The sequence below is a fragment of the Mizuhopecten yessoensis genome, unplaced genomic scaffold (assembly GCF_002113885.1).
Source record: "Mizuhopecten yessoensis strain PY_sf001 unplaced genomic scaffold, ASM211388v2 scaffold8949, whole genome shotgun sequence".
NCBI lineage: Eukaryota > Metazoa > Mollusca > Bivalvia > Pectinida > Pectinidae > Mizuhopecten > Mizuhopecten yessoensis.
The window spans coordinates 396,500-417,666 of record NW_018407803.1 but is presented as its reverse complement, the minus strand read 5'-3'; the positions used below and the strand labels follow the sequence as shown (position 1 = coordinate 417,666).

The following is a 21,167-nucleotide window of genomic DNA, read 5'->3' as shown; positions in this document are numbered from 1 at the left end:
AGCTTCCGTTAAATCTTTATCAAGCTTCTCTGTGACTTCGTAGAGTCTAGCTTCCGTTAAAATATTTTGAGAATAATTTGTTACTATTAGTAGGTTATAGAGTGAGTAGCCCCTGATACGCCAAATGTTTACAGTAGGTTTTAGTACTTGTTCTTTGCTTGCACATTCATATCTGTGTCTTAACTCAAGTAATAAACAGGTTAACTCTTTCATTGTGTGAAGTTATGTATAAACTGTATATAATGAAAATGATTGTAGAATTTACCTCTATTTGCCTTTATGGGCCATGCCCCTCTGCCCCCAGGGAAAACCTGAGTCCTCTAAGCTCAAGGATGGCTCTAGACCAAATTAATTGAAAAAACCTTCATTCCTACAGAAGGAGAAGGATTTATAGGATTTACCTCTATTTCACCCTCTTGCCCCTTTCTCATAAAATTGAGTCTTTCTTGATTTGGTTAAGATCCCTTCATGTTCATTAAGAAGGAGAATATTTCAGAGATTTAACAATTTCCAATCTCGGGCCCCACCCCTTTGCCCCCTGAGGGACCACAACATCTGTTTAATAGTTAAAATCTCATTATTTCTATCAAAGGAGAAAGATTTACCTAAAATTAAAATTTCACTATTGGGCACTGCCCCTCTACTGCCTCATACAGAAGGAGAAGGATTTAAACATTTATCCCCATGTTCCCCTCCAGGGAGGCCCAACACTCTTCGTTTTATCAAAAATTGAGTCCCTTTGGCCAAGGATGCTATATACACCAAACTTGGTGTTGAAATCCCTCCGTTCTGATCATGCAGAAGGAGAATTTTAAAAAATCATCCCTAATTTCCCCCTGACCCAGAGGGAACCATACTCTTTGTCTTTTCCCTTTGTCAAGAAATGTTCTTGAAAAAAAAATGGTTAAAATCTGTTCAATCCCTACAGAAGGAGAAGGATTTTAAATAAATACATGAATTTCCCCTATTGGGCCCAACCTCTCTGCCATAAATGGAAGGGAGGGCACACCCTCAGTTCAAAATTGAATTCTTGTTGCTCAAGGATTTTTAGACATAATTTGGTTAAAATCTCTCCTTTCATACAGAAGGAGAAATACTTAAAAGATTTACTTCAAGTTTATATTCAGATATCTGCTATATGGCAATTCAGTAAGGCTTTTTTACATCACCCCTTACCTCATCTATATCAATGTATGATTTTGCAAACAAGAATCGGTCTCCCAGTTGTCTCTCAATGTTTCCAAAGTCGTACTCAATCTTGGTACCCTTGCCAACCTCAAACGAGTAGTTACAGTTGGCGAGGACGATTGGGAGAATGTCTCGGTCTGGATGGTAGCTGATCAGGTGGGCAGGACTCAGATTGTGAACTTTGACCTTTTGCAGGTCTGATGCACTGGAAATAGCAACATGTATTGAACTTGTGAAATATTCAATATCTCCATCTCCATTAAGTGTGATATGCCAAAATGCAGAAAGTTGAAACTTGACAGAAAAATCTGTAATATATATTGTTATTAATATTGTGAATTAATGAATATATTATTGCTTCTAGCATCACCATACAAAACTTGAAAGGAATTGATTCAAAAATAAAAAAAGTTCTTGCATTTACTACACAATGCCCTTATTTGGCAATAAAAGGTGCCATAACTCCATCAAAAATGCATGTAAACTTCTGACATGCTCACTCGTTTGAGCTATATTGGTATGCAATAAGTGTACAAAGTTTGAGTTCAATCAACTCAAGGAAACTCAGGTTTTCGCATGGAAACCGTTTCGGATGACGTAACCGACGCCACCGACAAAGTTATAAAATACCTACATGTATATGTCGCCTCGAGTTGTGTAGGTGACACAAAAATTGGCTGCTTTATTTGCACGGTTTAGCATCAAATAGAAGTAAAGGATGTGACATATTTGATGGGTGTAGAAATAATTAAGATAGCTCTGTTCTTACCGACACACATTTTACAGATGAATGAGTGATGATATACTGCCAAATTTTTATACTTTTCTAGCAATAGTCTATAGAGGAGTACCAATCTGCTTCAAAAATACATTCCAACTTGACGTAGTGAAAAAATTAAAGACACAAATGGTAATTTTCTAATACTTGAGATTAAATTGTTCAATCAAAATAAATTTTTAGCCCAAATGATGATAGACCGCCCTTCTTCGGGAATATTCAAAGAAAACTTGAAATGCAGCACTAAATAGCATTTCTACCATAAAAAAAAATAATCCAAAGAGTCAATAAAAGAACTCAGGATATGATGTCAGCTCTAGATATATGGAGAGAATCTAATCCAGGCACAAAACGATCTTCGTGGAAAACTGAGGCACGTCTAGATTAGCATTGGTCTCGAACACAGAGATTGGGGAAGCTGTACATCTAATTACTCCCCTGTTTTTGTTTCTTTTAAGTTAATAGATCAACAAAGAGGAAAATGTACCTGAAAATTTAACAATACTTTACTTCATGATACTCATTATGTACAACAGTAAAGCAGTTTATTACAGGCACATGGAATCAGTACAGATAACCTGATGAAGAAAATGGAAATATACATGTATATTTAATTGTTGATCAACTTCTATGGGAGACTATTAAAATAATGAGGTTGAACAATAAGATACTGTTCATATCTGAAGAAGATAAGAAACTGTACTGAAGAAAAGATGGAAGAGAAATGAACTAAATCATACTCTGATAAAATATCAATTGAAATTAGCACAGACACAGAAAGAGAACTAGAACTTAAGAATATTAAGAAAAGTTTAAAGGGATGATTCTAAAATCAAAGGCAAAATGGAAAGTAGAAGGGGTGAAAAAAAGTACAAAATACATTTGTAATCTAGAAACAAGGTACCACGAAGCATTACAAAACATGCCTGTCACTCGTTGAATAAGCACTTGTCTGTATCGTTTTTAATATATGAAATACTTGTGAGTAATTGATGTCACAGGAGAACTTATTCAACATACCTGGTAGATCAATGAGTGCAATAAAACATCATTGAATGCATGTAGTATTGCATTAATGAAACCAAGGGGAATAAGTCTATTTATTATGGTCAGATATTCAGGGGGCATAACTCTGTAAATAACAGTCGGATAATAGTGGTTATCCAACTTATCTAAGCTCTTAAGGTACATGTAACTAACCTTCCTATGAATTTGGAAGTTCATCTGCTTACTCAAGATATTGAGCGGACACCACTTCGGCAATTGTATAAAAGCGCATAACTCCATAAATTACAGTCAGATAATGGTAGTTATTAAAAGCATATGAGTTCTCATGGTAATTAATCCTCCAATGAAGTTTGAAGTTAATCCATTGAAAACAAGTGGAGATATCAAGTGGACACTGTTTCAGTAATTGTGTAAAGGGACATAACTCCATAAATTACAGCGGGCAATGGTGGTTATCCACCTCATCCAAGCTTTCATGGTAATTAACATGCCCATGATTGGTTTGGTTTGGGTTAGTATTGTTTAACGTCCTATCAGCAGCTATGGTCATTTAAGGACGGCCTCCCCTGTGTGCAAGATGCATGCATGTAGTGTATGCCTGTGTGTTTTTGGAGGCTGCAACATGTTCGTGTTTGTCTCCTTGTGATAGCACGGAACTGATGCCGACTTTATAGTGCTACCTCACTGAAACATACTGCCAAAGAAACCCAGCAGCCCACCCCTCCCGGTCATATTATACTGACAACAGGAGAACCCATGAAGTTTGAAGTTAATCACTTGTGGTATAGAGTGGACACTGTTTCAGCAATCGATTAAAGGGACATTACTCCCTAAATTACAGATGGGCAATGGTGATTATCACACTTGTCTGAGCTCTCATGGTTTTTAACTCATTCACCCCTAAAAGTTCATAATGAACTATTCCAACCTTCAAATTGAACATTACTTAAAATTATTCGCCCATCTGCTGCCGATGGCACCCACCCGCTTACGTGATAACATAATACGTCCTGTCTTTCGATGGGCCTATAAAATTCACTCTACAGATAAGCGTGTATCTAAATTATCAATGGATGGAAATAAAGCAAGAACTGATATTAAGGATATATTAACATATGACTGACATTTTTTATGAGGATTTTTTTTATACAAGAGTAGAGAAGCAAGTATTGAAAAAGTTCACTCTGAATTATTTTTCAATAAAGAAAATCCATATAATAGATATTTAACAACAGAAGAGTCAGATAACATGGAATGTTGACTACATACTTGCCACCCTTTAGATATTTCCATGGGGGAGATTCTGCTCAAAATCTAAATATTTTGAGATGCTCTTTTAGATAAGATCTTGGAATATAGGAATAGTAAAGCAAATTCGAATTCGCTGGTTGGAAATACAAAATTAAAGGATCCAAAATCGGGAGTATTCTTCCCAAATTAAAGTGAGAGTTAGCAAGTAGCCACAGCAATTATTATTCACAGTAATGATATTTGCTTGGTGTTCATTTTTTTTTAATTAATTTCTTCACAAATAATACCAACTATGCAGTACTTAGATAAATGCATTTTAATTATAAGTTAAAATTTTCACTGAGGACAGGCAATTTAAAACTTTCTCAAACATAAGCACATTTCTTGCACATGTAAGTATTTCCGTAAAATAAATGCATTCTGGGAAGGTAATAATAATAATAATATACAGCATTTATATAGCGCCCTATATAATTTGTAAAATTACACTAAGGCGCTTTACAACATATGGATAATAGTAATGGTTATAATTGTGAAAACAAACAACAAAGGCTTGCAATCACTTTCATACATTTAACAAGCAATGTGCACATAATTGAACAAATAAAAGGGTGGTATTTACATGACGTCTTTGCAAAGATTCTAAAATGCAGACGTGAAGAGGTGAGTTTTTATGTCCCTCTTGAACTTGGCCAGAGTATTTGACTTCCTAATAGCAGATGGTAATCTATTCCACAACGTAGCCGAAACCCTCCCAAAGCATCTGTTTCCGTAGGTCACAGTACGAGATTTTGGGACACACAATGAAGATTCTGACTCCGACCGCAGTGATCTTGACGGCTGATACAGGGTAACAAGTTCCTGTAGGTACTGAGGAGCTGTTCCATTCAGTGCCTTGTATGTGTATACCAGAATTTTGTACTGCGACCTGTATCGTACAGGTAACCAGTGCAACGAATAAAGCGCAGGTGTGATGTGCTCTCTCTTTCGAGTACGAGTAACTAGCCGTGCTGCAGTGTTCTGAACCCTCTGCAGACGACTAGTTAGTTTGTCAGATATACCACAGAGCAGGGCGTTACCATAATCCAACCGAGAGGTAACAAGTGAATGCACCAAAATCTTGCATGCATCTGCAGTTAGAAACTGCCGAATACAGCCGATGTTCCTGATCTGGTAGTAACAGGATTTGGCAATAGCGTTCACTTGTTTCTCCATGTTCAGAGAACTGTCAAAGTATACCCCTAGGTTTTTAACAGCTGGAACAGTCTCAATAGTTCTGGCACCAACCTTGAGCTGGAGAGCCATTGTTTGCTGACACTTTGGGGAAAAGACGATTAGTTCCGTCTTTTCCTGATTAAGTTTAAGCATGTTGGCGTTCATCCAGATACTGATATCTGTCAGACAAGCTTCCAGACTTTCTGAGACTGTATTCCAACTGTCCTGTGGTTTTATGACCATGTAAATTTGTGTGTCATCAGCATAGCAATGATAGCGAAGGCTATGGCGACGACAAATCTCTCCAATCGGTTTGGAGTACATACAATATTTTCGTGGTCCTAACACCGACCCTTGAGGAACCCCGAAATCTAGTACTTTGTCATGTGAGGTGGCAGATCCGATGGCAACACACTGTCGTCGTTCACTCAGGTATGACTGTATCCAGCATAGTGCGGTATCAGTCACTCCATAAGAGTATTCCAGACGTTTATAAAGTATGCCATGGTCGATGACGTCAAATGCAGCTGACAAGTCCAGCATGACAAGCACCGCTCTGCACTTGTTATCCAATGCAGAAGCTATATCACTATGTACACGTAGGAGGGCCGTCTCAGTAGAGTGTCCCATGCGGTAGGCCGATTGCATGTTGTCATGGAGACTGTTTGCATGGAGATGAACCTCTAAACGCCGGGACACAACCTTCTCCAAGATCTTAGACAGAAAAGGCAGATTTGAAACTGGGCGGTAGTTTTTCAACTCCTCCTTGTCCATTCCAGGCTTTTTTAACAATGGTCTGACATGTGCCTTCTTGAAACATAATGGAACCTTTGACTCAACCAATGATTTATTCATGATTGCGGTAATCAAAGGAAGCAGTGCTTCAAGACATTGCTTTAATAGGTCTGTAGGCAGTGGATCAAGCTCACAGGACTTCGATTGCGAGGTCATGATAATGTTGCGCAACTCGTCCTGGGTTGTTGGTGAGAGCTTTGTCAATGGTTCCCCATCAAATGCAATGTCAGCAGTCATGACAGAGATGTCAATGTACCTGTTATTTTAGAAACAAAATAAAATGGTATTTAGTTTAAGTTAACAAGTACTTACTTCAGTGTCTTGCATCGGCAGTATTTCTCTAGAAACTCATTCTGTTTCTTTAAGAGGAAGTATACCAGTATGTAGGAACAGAGACCAGCATCCTTCTTTGTTGGTAGTAACATAGAGATTGGTGTACTGTCGGTAATCTGTTTGGAGCAGAACTCCTTGGACACTACAGCGATGCAACCAGATGTTGAATATGCTGTAAAATAATAACTCAAATATGAAAGTCTGTGGCGCCTAGTGCATTTTTGCAAACTTGTGCACTATACAATAGTGACTCCAAAACATAAACATAATTTTTCTTTCACTCCCTGATAAATGAAAACTAAAAATAAATAAAAATATCACCAATATGCACCCTGATATGCCATGGCTGTTTCAATTTCGGGGGAAAGGGCTGTTGGCATGCTTCATGCAAGAGTGCCGCAACGTCAAGTTGTATGGCAATTTGATAGCTAACCTTTTGTTGAATCATCTGAACCAAACTGGGTCAATATGTGACCAACTGTGAAGCAGCAAACCTTATGAACTGACTGCTCAGGAAGACCACAAGATAGGACTCTGCATGCATCGTTTAACAGGACTGTTTTGGTGGTGGTAGTGTGATGGTCTAGGATGGTGTTTATAGAGATAACTGTACCAAAATTGTAGCGCCCTTGTCGGCTCCAACTGTTGAAACTACCAGTCAAATATTATCATAAGATTTTATGCTTTTTGGCCATCATTCTTCTTCAAAAGTTGTTTGACATATTTTTACCTGTGACCTTGTAAGTATGTCAATTCATTTCCCTAAATCCTCAAACTTTTATAGCTCTATCCCAAGAAGCTACCAGCCAAATCTTATGAATCCATTCCTTTTGGGGGCGCCACACCAACAGTTTATGCAAAATTGAGTTCCCTTGGCCCAAAGATGCTCCAGACTAATTTAGGATGAAATCCCTTAATCCCTACGGTAGAGGAAGGATTTTGAAGGTTTTACCTCTATTTCCCCTATTGGTCCCCGCCCCTCTGCCCCCAGGGAGGCCACACCCACCATTTATACAAAATTGAGTCTCCTTGGCCTAAGATGCTTTAGTCAAAATCTACTAATTGGCCGTTCAGGACTAGTAGTGTTTTAAAGGAAAAGTTGACGGACGGATGACAGACGAGAGACGACGGATGACCAACTCTGCAGTATGGCATAAGCTCACCATGGTCCTTCGGACCAGGTGAGCTAAAAACAGGTTTGTTATGATTTGGTCAAAGGTTGGACCCTAGTATATCCTGACCACATGTTATATTGACCATAATTCTTTAAAATATTAATAAATCTCCAATTTTGGTTCCAACAAAGTAATTAGAGGCTTCAGAACAACACAATGATTTAATACTAGGTTATATACAGTATCATTTCTGTTATAAATGTCTCACAAATTTCTCACTAATTCAGAGAAAAAATCTCCCTGTTTTTGACCAAATCTCACTTAAAAAAATCACTGATCTCACTATTTTGCACCAGAAAGTTATGGCATGAATGAGGACAGCATAAGCTCACAGGGTGCTTCGGGCCAGGTGAGCTAAATACAATCCAAGAATACTGCTTTAGAGATTGGAACCAGCAATCTGGAGGTCACTGGGCTGTAGCTAAACCAAGGAGCTATTGCATTTATTTCAAATGTAGACAACAGTTGACAGGGGTGTTTTGAGAATGAGACCCCAGCTGTCGTTTAATTGGGAAATTTTGTCAGCATTTTACTCGTGTAATTCCAAAAGAAAACTTTCATTTCATTGTAAAATGATCAGTATGACTTAACTCTTTACATTTGTACAGTGTGTCTATATTAATGAAATATATGCTGCTTACATTAGAACTTGATTTCTGAATGTCTATTTATGAATCATCCTCATTGACAGAATTGAAGATTGAAACTGGGAAAATATGGGGCCACATTTCATTTTGAACAGAGTCCTGTAAAGGGATTTTGTAAACACATTGCAAAGTCCATGGCTGAATAATCTTAATCTAAGATCTTTACAGCTGTGACAACTTAACGCCATTAAACAATTTGTGGCAAAATACTCCCTTTTATGTCAGGGTATGTTTCATAAAAACGAAAAATGCATAGCATTTCTATTTATGAATGGGATTTGGAATTTTATATTTATTTATCAAAATTATTCTCAATATATCAGGAACATGTTGACAATTTTCTTATACAGTACTTTGAACTGAGATGTGGAGATGCACATTTCTTTCAAGTCTTGCAAATGTTACCTTATCAGACCCTGTACATGTCTGACTGTCCTCAGAAGTGAGCATATGTTTCAGTTATACAACAACATGATTAGTTTGCAATCCATGTTTTGATTGGATACAGTCCACGTTCTACATTTTTTGTTTGGATACAGTCCACATTCTACATGTTTTGATTGGATACAGTCCACGTTCTACATGTTTTGTTTTGATACAGTCCACTCTCTACATGTTTTGATTCGATACAGTCCACGCTCTACATGTTTTGTTTGGATACAGTCCACGTTCTACATGTTTTGATTGGATACAGTCCACGTTCTACATGTTTTGATTGGACACAGTCCATGTTCTACATGTTTTGATTGGATACAGTCCACGTTCTACATGTTTTGATTGGATACAGTCCATGTTCTACATGGTTTGATTGGATACAGTCCACGTTCTACATGTTTTGATTGGATACAGTCCACGTTCTACAAGTTTTGATTGGATACAGTCCATGTTCTAATCTTTTATAGAATTATTGGTTCATTAAGCCCCACCAATTGCACTTTATATGTCATATACTCTGTTTCTAACAAAAACGACTTTACAGTTTTAGCACATTCAACAAGGGGCAGTATAGTATTATTGATAAAACTGGACAACAAATTTACTGTAGTTATTAAATTGATAAATAGTATACTATTCATTACTAAAACTTAAATCTAATCAGTGTGTTTTGAAATCCCAAACCACAAACGGACCATATATCATTCACGAATATATCTCAAGCAACAAAAATCTGTAAACTATCATTTTAAAAGGTTATCCATAAATTAATGGTGCACACTCATTTAGGGTCATCTATGTGTGTTTATACTTACTGAAATGTTCCAGAGCCTGTCGGACACAATTCCAGGCCTCCGCAAAATCTTGTATCAGCTGTTTCACCTCGTCTTCTTTGCCATCTACAACATAAGTTTGACATGATTACCATCAACAACCCAAATTTGTCCGTGAGAGCTAACATACAACATCTCAATGACAAAACAAGAGAAATATTTAAGCAATCATGAAAAAAACCCATTCTTATTTAAGACAATAATAATACTGCAAATTTTTTCCACTCAAATTTGGGCTAATTCATCTCTCTGCATCCAGTGGAGAACACCTTCTTATATATAATTACAACATTTGATTCCCTGGTCTCAAGGACATTTTTGGCCTCATATAAAGTAGAAATTTCAACTTGAATTTACTTAAAAATTTCTGTTATAAACATCATATTGGTTAATTGAGGCGCTCTTTCTTGGTGCAGATTTTTTCTAATGTGCAAACGTAGATGCCCTTCCATACCAACAAAGTTGCGTTGCTATGCAGAAATAGCCAAAATGTGGTGTTTTTGGACAGTTAGAATTGCAGAAACGAAAGCCTCTGCATGTGACAAACAAAAATTCCTTTCTAGGAATGAACACTGGTATGACAAGGTTTATTAAGCAAGTCAAATATTAATTTGTTTAACTAATGCGAAGACTTTCAAATATTGAAGAGTTTTTAGTTAATTTCCTTCAAAATTGCCAATTTTCAACCAAATAGCGCACAACAGCGATATTCACTTTATTTATTAAGAAAATGCCGGTTTATGTTTCTCATTGTAATGCCATATCTACTATTAACCAGTTGTTGGATGAATTTGCAATTTCATTTTTGCATCCTTCATTTATTAAAGATTACGAATATAACAAATAATTCTAAATCCCCGATGGGGCTGGAAATGACTCTTAACGCCCCTAGTCCTTTGGTTGTAATATGATCAATTATTCAGGAGAGGTAGGCTTTCAGATACTTATAAAACACCTCAATTATCCTGTTTTGTGTCCAGTTTTCCAGGAAGCTATACATTCTTTCTTTACACACAGAATTGATTCATAGGTAAAATGGACCAAAGATTCATAAAAAATATGCTTTGGAGCCGTTTTTTTATGTGTATATGGTAATAGAGAGGAGATTGTGCATTGACTGTTTTGATTGGGTGTATTTTAAGACTATATTGACCCTTATGTGAAAGTTGTGTCTTTGATATCTTCCATTTCCATATTTTTCAAATTATCTGATAATAATAGATTATCACACTGTGTTTTCAGTTTTTCATTGCCAGCATGTGAATAAAATCGAACGACAAACACTGAAAATACTGTATGATAAACTATTTATCATCTATATACTACTACCTTGTATATATTTCTCCATTTAAAAAACTCAACTAAACACCATGTGGTCAACGATCGCCTGTGACAAACGTAAGCAACTAGAAGTTTTGTGCGGAGGAATACAATGAACCTTAAAAGTAGGTAAAACAATCCTATCTTCATTGGCTTTTCCATATGCACATTTACACCTGAAATGGTGTTGTTATTCCCACAATATTTTTCTGTAACTTCGTATTGGTATGTTTATGACAGACCATTTTCTTACGCGGATCACTTTTGTGTGGACACTATTTCCGGTTTCGGATGTCATCTGGCAAGAGTAAAATAAATAAAAAATATACAGCATTTGATATAGCGCCCTATCTAGCTTACATAAGCCACTCTTAAGCGCTTTACATTACATAGATATACAATTGTATACAGTCAATACAATTAGCATATATATATTAATCAATACAATATTAAGGAATTCGCAGAAGCTGCCTTATCAGGCGCTAACTACTAGTCCTATGCCACCTGGCTAATATCTCCCTATGTGTGTATACAAGTGTGTGTGCTAGAGATGTATTGAGTTCTGTTTTTAGTGGGACCGTGCTTCCAACAGTATCATTTAAAGTGCCACCTCACTTGAATGTTACAGCACAGATACTGCAACACCCACCCCAGACCATTTTATACTCCACATGGGTTGTTGGAGTTGTGTGGGCAGGAGAAAAACACTTTCTCTGAATATTCCATTCGTATGGCCACTTCGAGAATCGAACCCCGGCCGCCTGCTTGAAAGGCCGGAGTGTTAACCACTCGACCAATCTGCCCAAGTAGACGTTCTTTTTTGAGAAAATACGTTCCCAAGTGCTGGGGAATGGGAAAATCCGTTCTCAAGTTGTTCTCAAGTCCTTCTTATACTGACAACCAATGCTAATGAATTTATCATGCTACCGGTAGGTGGTATAAAGTAGTATAAAGTTGATACATAAGAGGCCCAGAGGGCCTATATCGCTCACCTGGATCTTTAAGCTCAGCAATGGTATAAATGACTATGGGTTGGGGATCTCAACAACTTCAAAGTTGTGACCAAAGAATTAAGTCTGTAGGAGTGGAGCCAGACCAAGGAGTCAACACTAATATCATGATTGTTTCCCTCTCTTTATGCAGACAGAATAATTAGAAGGGTAAATGTAACATGGAAGATTATAACAAATTTTGAGTGATTTAAAATTTCACAATTCAAATATTGTGCAAAATAAAATCACTTATGATCAACACACTAAATGGAATCCATTTTTCTTTACACAAAGTTTTGACATTTTTTTAGTGAGATATTGATCATGATTGTTGCTTCAAGTCAAATGTTTGCAGATAAAACCTTAAACACTACTCGGTTTTAACTTGTAGTTTCGACTAATTAATATACCTTCCTTGAAGTTCCGTTGAACCCTCTCCACAGTGAAGACTCTGGCTTCAGCACTGTCCAGCTTCATCTGGTATTTGTGAATCAACATTCTCTGGAGGCGCAAAATGCTAGGGATGAGGCGAACAGCTCGCAGGTGACAATCCTACATAGCAATCAAAATGTAGAATTGTATTCAATTATCGCTGTATCTTCTGCTTGGAGATACAGTTACCTTACTAGAGTAATAATTACACTTCTATTGTATGCTTACCGTTGAAAGTAGACTTTTGCTTTCAATATCTTTTATAATCCTTATCGTCTATGAACACATTGACATCAGTACTATCAAAATGTATAAATGTAAAATCAAGCCTCATAAAAACTGCCATCACTATCTAGTTGTCCAAAATGGCAGCCAGACAGACAGCAGGATATCACTTTTATCTTGGTGTCTGATACATACAATTAGCAAGTCATATCTTTTCTTCAAAACGAAAGGCCAAGTGGACTTAATAATACAATTGTGTGACCGCACAACGCACCAAAAATAGCATGCGCACACCATGCATACATCGTTCACACACCGTCTGTACATCGTCCACACATGGTGCGCACAACTGTGCGATTTAACAATCGTTCGCCCCGTGGTGCGCTTTTCTTTGCACAACTGTTCGATTGGGTACAATTTGTATATCAATATTACGGAATGAAAAAAATATGTAAAGCTTGTATGCAATAATGAAAACTGTATGTATTACTGTAATTTCTCATCACAGTTATGAAGATTATGTACAGTTTTACAATGCGTGTAACACAGCTAAACAGTAACAGAACAGATAAACAACAATTTGATGAGTGACCGGGTTGTTACCATGGCCTGTACCCGACACATAGAGCTGATATGTGATACCGTATGACCGTAATGAAAACACAACTGGATGTTTAGTATTTGTTATTTGCATTCGGTTTGCCTATAGCTCCCCTTCACCTGGGTTTTCACACCCCTGGCCCTACCCAACGAAATATGTAAGCATCCTTGGCGGGGGAAAACTACGGTCCAGGTACATGTACAAAGTGGCTATGTTTACCTGTATACGGGACTGTGTTGTAATTTCACATGCGTCGATTAAGGTCATTTAAAAAATACTGAAAATACATTTTCTAATTTTAAGAAAGTATAGACATAAAGATAAGCTTATAGATGAAGGTAGAATATAGAAACATACGTAAAAATCAAGCTTATATGATTAACCACGAAACTATATATATAGTTAAGGCATTCCTCAATTTACACCAACCACGATTGTTATCGCTCAACGTTCGTCCATCCTGCACACAAATGTGCGCAAGCAATGATCGTCCAACTTTTTTATCGTTCGCACATCGTGCACACATCATTCACACACAGTGCACACATCGTGCGCACACCATGTAACATTGTGCGATCCCACAACTGTAAGTGGTATTAGTGTATTTATCCCTTCATGCTAAGCAATTGTTGTATAAATGGCTAAAGCTTCCATGTTATGACCCATGGACTCAGTAACAGGGGTAATGCTGAACACTGATGCAATTCCTGTTAGCATGGATAAATTTATCTTGACTTCATTTCCAGCAAAACTATATGTAGTTTAAGTTTAAGGGTGTGATTATCAACCACCAGGGGCAGGGTAGGCCCTTGACCAAACCAGTTAGCATGGATGTATTTATCTCTTCATACTCACTGTGAGTGTATGTGGTGATATAGTACTCACTGTGAGTGTATGTGGTGATATAGTACTCACTGTGAGTGTATGTGGTGATACAGTACTCACTGTGAGTGTATGTGGTGATACAGTACTCACTGTGAGTGTATGTGGTGATACAGTACTCACTGTGAGTGTATGTGGTGATACAGTACTCACTGTGAGTGTATGTGGTGATACAGTACTCACTGTGAGTGTATGTGGTGATACAGTACTCACTGTGAGTGTATGTGGTGATACAGTACTCACTGTGAGTGTATGTGGTGATACAGTACTCACTGTGAGTGTATGTGGTGATACAGTACTCACTGTGAGTGTATGTGGTGATACAGTACTCACTGTGAGTGTATGTGGTGATACAGTACTCACTGTGAGTGTATGTGGTGATACAGTACTCACTGTGAGTGTATGTGGTGATACAGTACTCACTGTGAGTGTATGTGGTGATACAGTACTCACTGTGAGTGTATGTGGTGATACAGTACTCACTGTGAGTGTATGTGGTGATACAGTACTCACTGTGAGTGTATGTGGTGATACAGTACTCACTGTGAGTGTATGTGGTGATACAGTACTCACTGTGAGTGTATGTGGTGATACAGTACTCACTGTGAGTGTATGTGGTGATACAGTACTCACTGTGAGTGTATGTGGTGATACAGTACTCACTGTGAGTGTATGTGGTGATACAGTACTCACTGTGAGTGTATGTGGTGATACAGTACTCACTGTGAGTGTATGTGGTGATACAGTACTCACTGTGAGTGTATGTGGTGATACAGTACTCACTGTGAGTGTATGTGGTGATATAGTACTCACTGTGAGTGTATGTGGTGATATAGTACTCACTGTGAGTGTATGTGGTGATACAGTACTCACTGTGAGTGTATGTGGTGATATAGTACTCACTGTGAGTGTATGTGGTGATATAGTACTCACTGTGAGTGTATGTGGTGATATAGTACTCACTGTGAGTGTATGTGGTGATATAGTACTCACTGTGAGTGTATGTGGTGATATAGTACTCACTGTGAGTGTATGTGGTGATATAGTACTCACTGTGAGTGTATGTGGTGATATAGTACTCACTGTGAGTGTATGTGGTGATATAGTACTCACTGTGAGTGTATGTGGTGATATAGTACTCACTGTGAGTGTATGTGGTGATATAGTACTCACTGTGAGTGTATGTGGTGATATAGTACTCACTGTGAGTGTATGTGGTGATATAGTACTCACTGTGAGTGTATGTGGTGATATAGTACTCACTGTGAGTGTATGTGGTGATATAGTACTCACTGTGAGTGTATGTGGTGATATAGTACTCACTGTGAGTGTATGTGGTGATATAGTACTCACTGTGAGTGTATGTGGTGATATAGTACTCACTGTGAGTGTATGTGGTGATATAGTACTCACTGTGAGTGTATGTGGTGATATAGTACTCACTGTGAGTGTATGTGGTGATATAGTACTCACTGTGAGTGTATGTGGTGATATAGTACTCACTGTGAGTGTATGTGGTGATATAGTACTCACTGTGAGTGTATGTGGTGATATAGTACTCACTGTGAGTGTATGTGGTGATATAGTACTCACTGTGAGTGTATGTGGTGATATAGTACTCACTGTGAGTGTATGTGGTGATATAGTACTCACTGTGAGTGTATGTGGTGATATAGTACTCACTGTGAGTGTATGTGGTGATATAGTACTCACTGTGAGTGTATGTGGTGATATAGTACTCACTGTGAGTGTATGTGGTGATATAGTACTCACTGTGAGTGTATGTGGTGATATAGTACTCACTGTGAGTGTATGTGGTGATATAGTACTCACTGTGAGTGTATGTGGTGATATAGTACTCACTGTGAGTGTATGTGGTGATATAGTACTCACTGTGAGTGTATGTGGTGATATAGTACTCACTGTGAGTGTATGTGGTGATATAGTACTCACTGTGAGTGTATGTGGTGATATAGTACTCACTGTGAGTGTATGTGGTGATATAGTACTCACTGTGAGTGTATGTGGTGATATAGTACTCACTGTGAGTGTATGTGGTGATATAGTACTCACTGTGAGTGTATGTGGTGATATAGTACTCACTGTGAGTGTATGTGGTGATATAGTACTCACTGTGAGTGTATGTGGTGATATAGTACTCACTGTGAGTGTATGTGGTGATATAGTACTCACTGTGAGTGTATGTGGTGATATAGTACTCACTGTGAGTGTATGTGGTGATATAGTACTCACTGTGAGTGTATGTGGTGATATAGTACTCACTGTGAGTGTATGTGGTGATATAGTACTCACTGTGAGTGTATGTGGTGATATAGTACTCACTGTGAGTGTATGTGGTGATATATAGTACTCACTGTGAGTGTATGTGGTGATAAAGTACTCACTGTGAGTGTATGTGGTGATATATAGTACTCACTGTGAGTGTATGTGGTGATATAGTACTCACTGTGAGTATATGTGGTGATATAGTAACTCTGGCAATTTTTATTGTTTTAAGGTTACCCTTTATACAACATTGATAACCCTAAGGATAATGCATTTGCGCACTAAATTTTTGAATTTTGAATTATAACATATTTAATTTCATTTAACTTAGTAGGGCCTGCCCCTTTGTCCCAAGAGGGAGCTACACTCTCTGTTTATAAAACATTGAGTCCTCTTGGCCTAAGGATGCTGTAGACTAGATTTGGGTAAATCCTTTTACAAATACTGAAGGAGTAGATTTTAGAATATTTACCTTTATTTCTTTAATTTGGTCCCACCTGCCCCAAATAGGACTATACTCTATGCTTATACAAAATTGAGTCTACCTGACTTATGGAAGCACGAAACCAAAATTAGTCAAAATCCAGTAAAGGTATTGATGGAGTAGGATTTTAATGATTCACTTTTATATACCACATTGGGCTCCACTCCTCTGTCCCCAGTCTAGGTATTGATGGAGTAGGATTTTAATGATTCACTTGTATATATACCACATTGGGCTCCACTCATCTGTCCCCAGTCAAGGCATTACCTAGTCTGTTATACGATATTCAGTGCACTTGACCCGAAGATGGTCCATATATTCCAAACTTGGGTTAATCTCTTTACCTGTTCTGAAGAAGCAGGATTAAAATTTTGTTTTATGTTTTTCCCCCAATTGAACCCCAACCCCCTGACTCTAGAGGGCCTTCAACCCTCCCATTTATACAATGCAGAGTCCACCTTTGTCAAATGATATATTAGCTATCCCACTAGGCTAGAGGATCTTGGCGCCATTGAATATTGAGGTATCAATACCACACTCATAGCAGATCTTGATTACCAAAAATCATAGATTAATAATGCAGTAATGAAAAGAATGAAATAATACCAATTTAAACATTGCTGTGTTGAAGTTATAAAACACATCATTCCATTGACATGTGTCAAAACAGCAAACTGCCAGGAGACAACAAAACGACTGAGAGTGAGTAATTTAAAATATCGAAGTTCATGACAGTGAAATTAAACTGTATATTTTATGTGTTAACATAATATAATAGATTATAATAAACAAATGTTCCTGAATTTACCTCCTCCAGAAATAGCTTGAGGATTTGATGCTCCCTGCCCATCTTTGTCTGGAAGACAGTGGTGAGGTGATCCATTGAGATTCGTGACCGAAACCTCCACACTGACGCCACTTCCTGTAGGGCCACAGCGGAAACTTGGTGCTGGGGCGTGTCTATCTCGAACAGGAGGCAAAGCAGGGGATCTGATCCTGTCAACATATATATCTATATTATATCATAACTGGAGGCACAACAGAGTCTGGTACTGTCAACATTTCATAGTTATAGACCTCAGGTCAGGTACAACAGAGTCGGGTACTGTCCACATTACATAGTTATAGACCTCAGGTCAGGTACAACAGAGTCTCATACTGTCAACATTACATAGTTAGTAGTTACATCTGGCGAGTTATTGAAGTAATGCAGGGGTCATGCCTAAGCACTTACCCAATCTCTTGTCTTCAATTAGCTGTGCATTGCAAGATTTCATGGTCCCTTCAAAATCCTGTTAACCAGAAATATGAAAATATGAAATTTCTCCTATAATTAGTAAGATACCTGAAAAACTGCATGCACATTTAGGTTGAATTATTCAGCTGAACTTTCCCAGGGGACCCGACTGTGTGGTGTGGTAGAAATTAATTATTACATTAATGTTGACATAAAATAGTTGAAACAAGATGATGAAGTCTGGCAGAAATGGTGCACATTTCAGAATCAAATGTTGAAGTAATGATGGACCAGCAGAAGGCAGAGTGAAAACGAAACAAGAGGCCCAATGGGTACAAATCTCATACTTGTTACCTTTAAATATAACTACAGACAAAATATCAGTATGCATGACTCTAAATCATTCAAAACAACCTGTTAAAACACTTAAACATTTTTAACCCTTGTGACCTTAAAAGTCAAACAAAATCATTAAACTTTGTAGCCCTTATTTCATTCCAGCATGCAATTTGCCAAATATCACTACCCGAGGCCTTTTGTTTATTGGGATGAGGTCATTCACATAAACAAAGTTGAAATCTTTATTTGAACATGCTACTAGCTAAATATCAACACTATTCATTTTTTGCTCTTTGGAAGAAGTCATTTAAAGTTTTAACATATTTGACTCTTGTGACCTAGATTATGAGTCTAGGTTATAAATTTGATATCCCTGCCTTCTTCCCAGCATTTCTAGTTACCCATGGCTTTTAGGTTATTCTGAGGAATTTGTTTGAAATTTTAACATATTTGACCCCTGTGACCTTGAATATGGGTGAAAGTAATTCAATTAAACAAACATGGTAGCCCTTGATACCAACATACTACTGGCCAGATATCATCACACTGGATGTTTTGGTTATTCAGATTTTTTTTTTAAATAGTTTAACATTGTTTATCCTAGTGACCTTGAAGGTGGATCAGTCATTCATCTCAGCATGCTACTAGCTGTCACATTCGCTATGTAAGTTTGTCTTGTTTTGTATATGTTTTGTGTATATGTGTGATGCAACTAGGCCATCGTAGAAGAGACCGTCAGGACGGTGAGTAGGGGTCAGCCATGTGCGACACCGAGACAATGTAGACCGACAGGACGGTGAGTAGGGGTCAGCCATGTGTGACACCGAGACAATGTAGACCGACAAGATGGTGAGTAGGGGTCAGCCATGTGCGACACCGAGACAATGTAGACCGACAGGACGGTGAGTAGGGGTCAGCCATGTGCGACACCGAGACAATGTGTTATGGATAGACACAGACTGTGGTAAGTACTGTGTATAATTATATTTCCCAACTTTTCACTATTATTTCGCCCATTGTATGATACATATTATGGTCATTTGTTTGGGTGGACGTGCGGGCCACTGACGTGTGAAGTTTTTGTTGTGTGTTTATAAAGATGTTAATTGTGTTTGTAGTGAAGTATTTCTTTATATGTTGGCTATAGTTATATTTGAGACTATCCTAATACGTATTTATATTGTATGTATCGTATATTCAAAGAAAGTAAATATAGGTGAATTCATGTGTGCGTATGAAAGTGAGAGAAAAAATATGGAAGCTCATGCAGACCATAACTATAGGTTTTTTACACTTCTTGTAATGTTAGATTTTGCTATTTTCTGGTAATTATTCATGTTTAAAGCAGCTTAAACATAATAATAATTATTATTAGAACTGTACTTGGTTATGTTATTTGTCTTTAATTACAAATATCTACTGTATTGTGTGTTAGTGACAATATGTATTTTATAATAGTTAGGGATGTTAGGACTTACAACTGTCACCTTTATTTGGCAGCAAACCATGTCTGGATAGCAGAAACATACCAGATATCACCGAAGACACACTAGACTTGGTCAACCACAGGACCAGTTGTTCTTCCTGATTGGAGCTTGTTGGAATAAGATGGAAAGCGGCAATGCTTGGAACTCTATTCCATACACCAGATGAACATCCTGGGTGGACAATAGTTGTTTGTCTTTCATTGATGGAAATGAGTCCTGGGTAGACATTATGCGGAATCCTTTGTGGACATTTCCCTTAATCCTGTGTGGATACTTTGCTTTGATACATATTGGATCCTGTGTGGATCCATGGCAACCTGTGATGACATTCCATAGAGTCCTTCGTGGATAATTTGGATACCTGTGTGGACATTCCATCGAGTTCCTCATGGATATTTGGAAACCTTGTCCTTTGTGGAGTAGTGACAGAGACTGTAGTTAACTTGTGTAATTATTGTCCAGTATTATGTAAGCGAGGAGTGTGTTAGAGAGTGAGCTTTGTAGATATCATCATTATCGTGTATTGTCATAATTGTGGTAATTGTACATTATATTTAATTGATTGTAAGTATTGATGTTTGTTATTTGTTGGTTTGTGATTAATCCCGCTGTTCGTCCTACGTTACACTGGCTATATATCGTCACCCTGGACATTTTGGTTATTCAGAAAAAGTTGTTTGACGATTTTTTGACCATAAGAGTTGGCCATAACCCCACCAAAAAGAGTCAAAATGAAAAACTAATATCTGGATGCACAACATCAGGTGGTGAAGTATTTGTGAGTAATTGATGTAAGGAGAAATAATTCAACATACCTGGTAGACCATCCCCATATCAGTGAAATTGAATCTTTTTTGAGGTCTTTATATACTTTACTGATGGGCTTTAAAATTGAGAAATCAGGCTAAAACTAGATGCATGCATGCAAATTTTTTCAAACATCTTTACTTGTAAGCCACAGGCATGCTAATACCCCTGCTCAACTGTAAATTTTTAATGCAGTCCTGAAACTAAAAAGTCTGCAAAAAGGGCAAAACGTCTTGAAACAAGAGATCCCAGAGGGATCTTGGCGCCCACCATTGTACCATCTTCATTAGTTCTTTGTCAGTTTGATCTTTTCTCTTCTTTCCTCTAATCTGTTTGATCGAGTCATGTTAACAGAAAATGCAACTTGAGGTAACTTTTGATCTAAACTTAATACTGATGTGTATGAAAGCCAACCTT

At 37.6% G+C, this 21,167-nt stretch overlaps 1 protein-coding gene across 6 annotated transcripts in view; it reads right to left on the bottom strand.

The window, feature by feature from the left end:
- The window catches only part of LOC110456924 (E3 ubiquitin-protein ligase rnf213-alpha-like), a 298,096-nt gene that overhangs the window by 25,232 nt on the left and 251,697 nt on the right, over positions 1-21,167 (bottom strand). For all 6 annotated transcript variants that reach the window (XM_021507988.1, XM_021507990.1, XM_021507991.1 and 3 more), the window contains 6 exons: positions 18,115-18,172; positions 17,689-17,876; positions 12,381-12,522; positions 9,641-9,724; positions 6,548-6,740; positions 1,177-1,393 (listed from right to left, as the gene is read on the bottom strand). In XM_021507988.1, the coding sequence (XP_021363663.1) occupies positions 1,177-1,393; positions 6,548-6,740; positions 9,641-9,724; positions 12,381-12,522; positions 17,689-17,876; positions 18,115-18,172 (882 nt within the window). The remainder of the gene's footprint in view (positions 1-1,176; positions 1,394-6,547; positions 6,741-9,640; positions 9,725-12,380; positions 12,523-17,688; positions 17,877-18,114; positions 18,173-21,167) is intronic.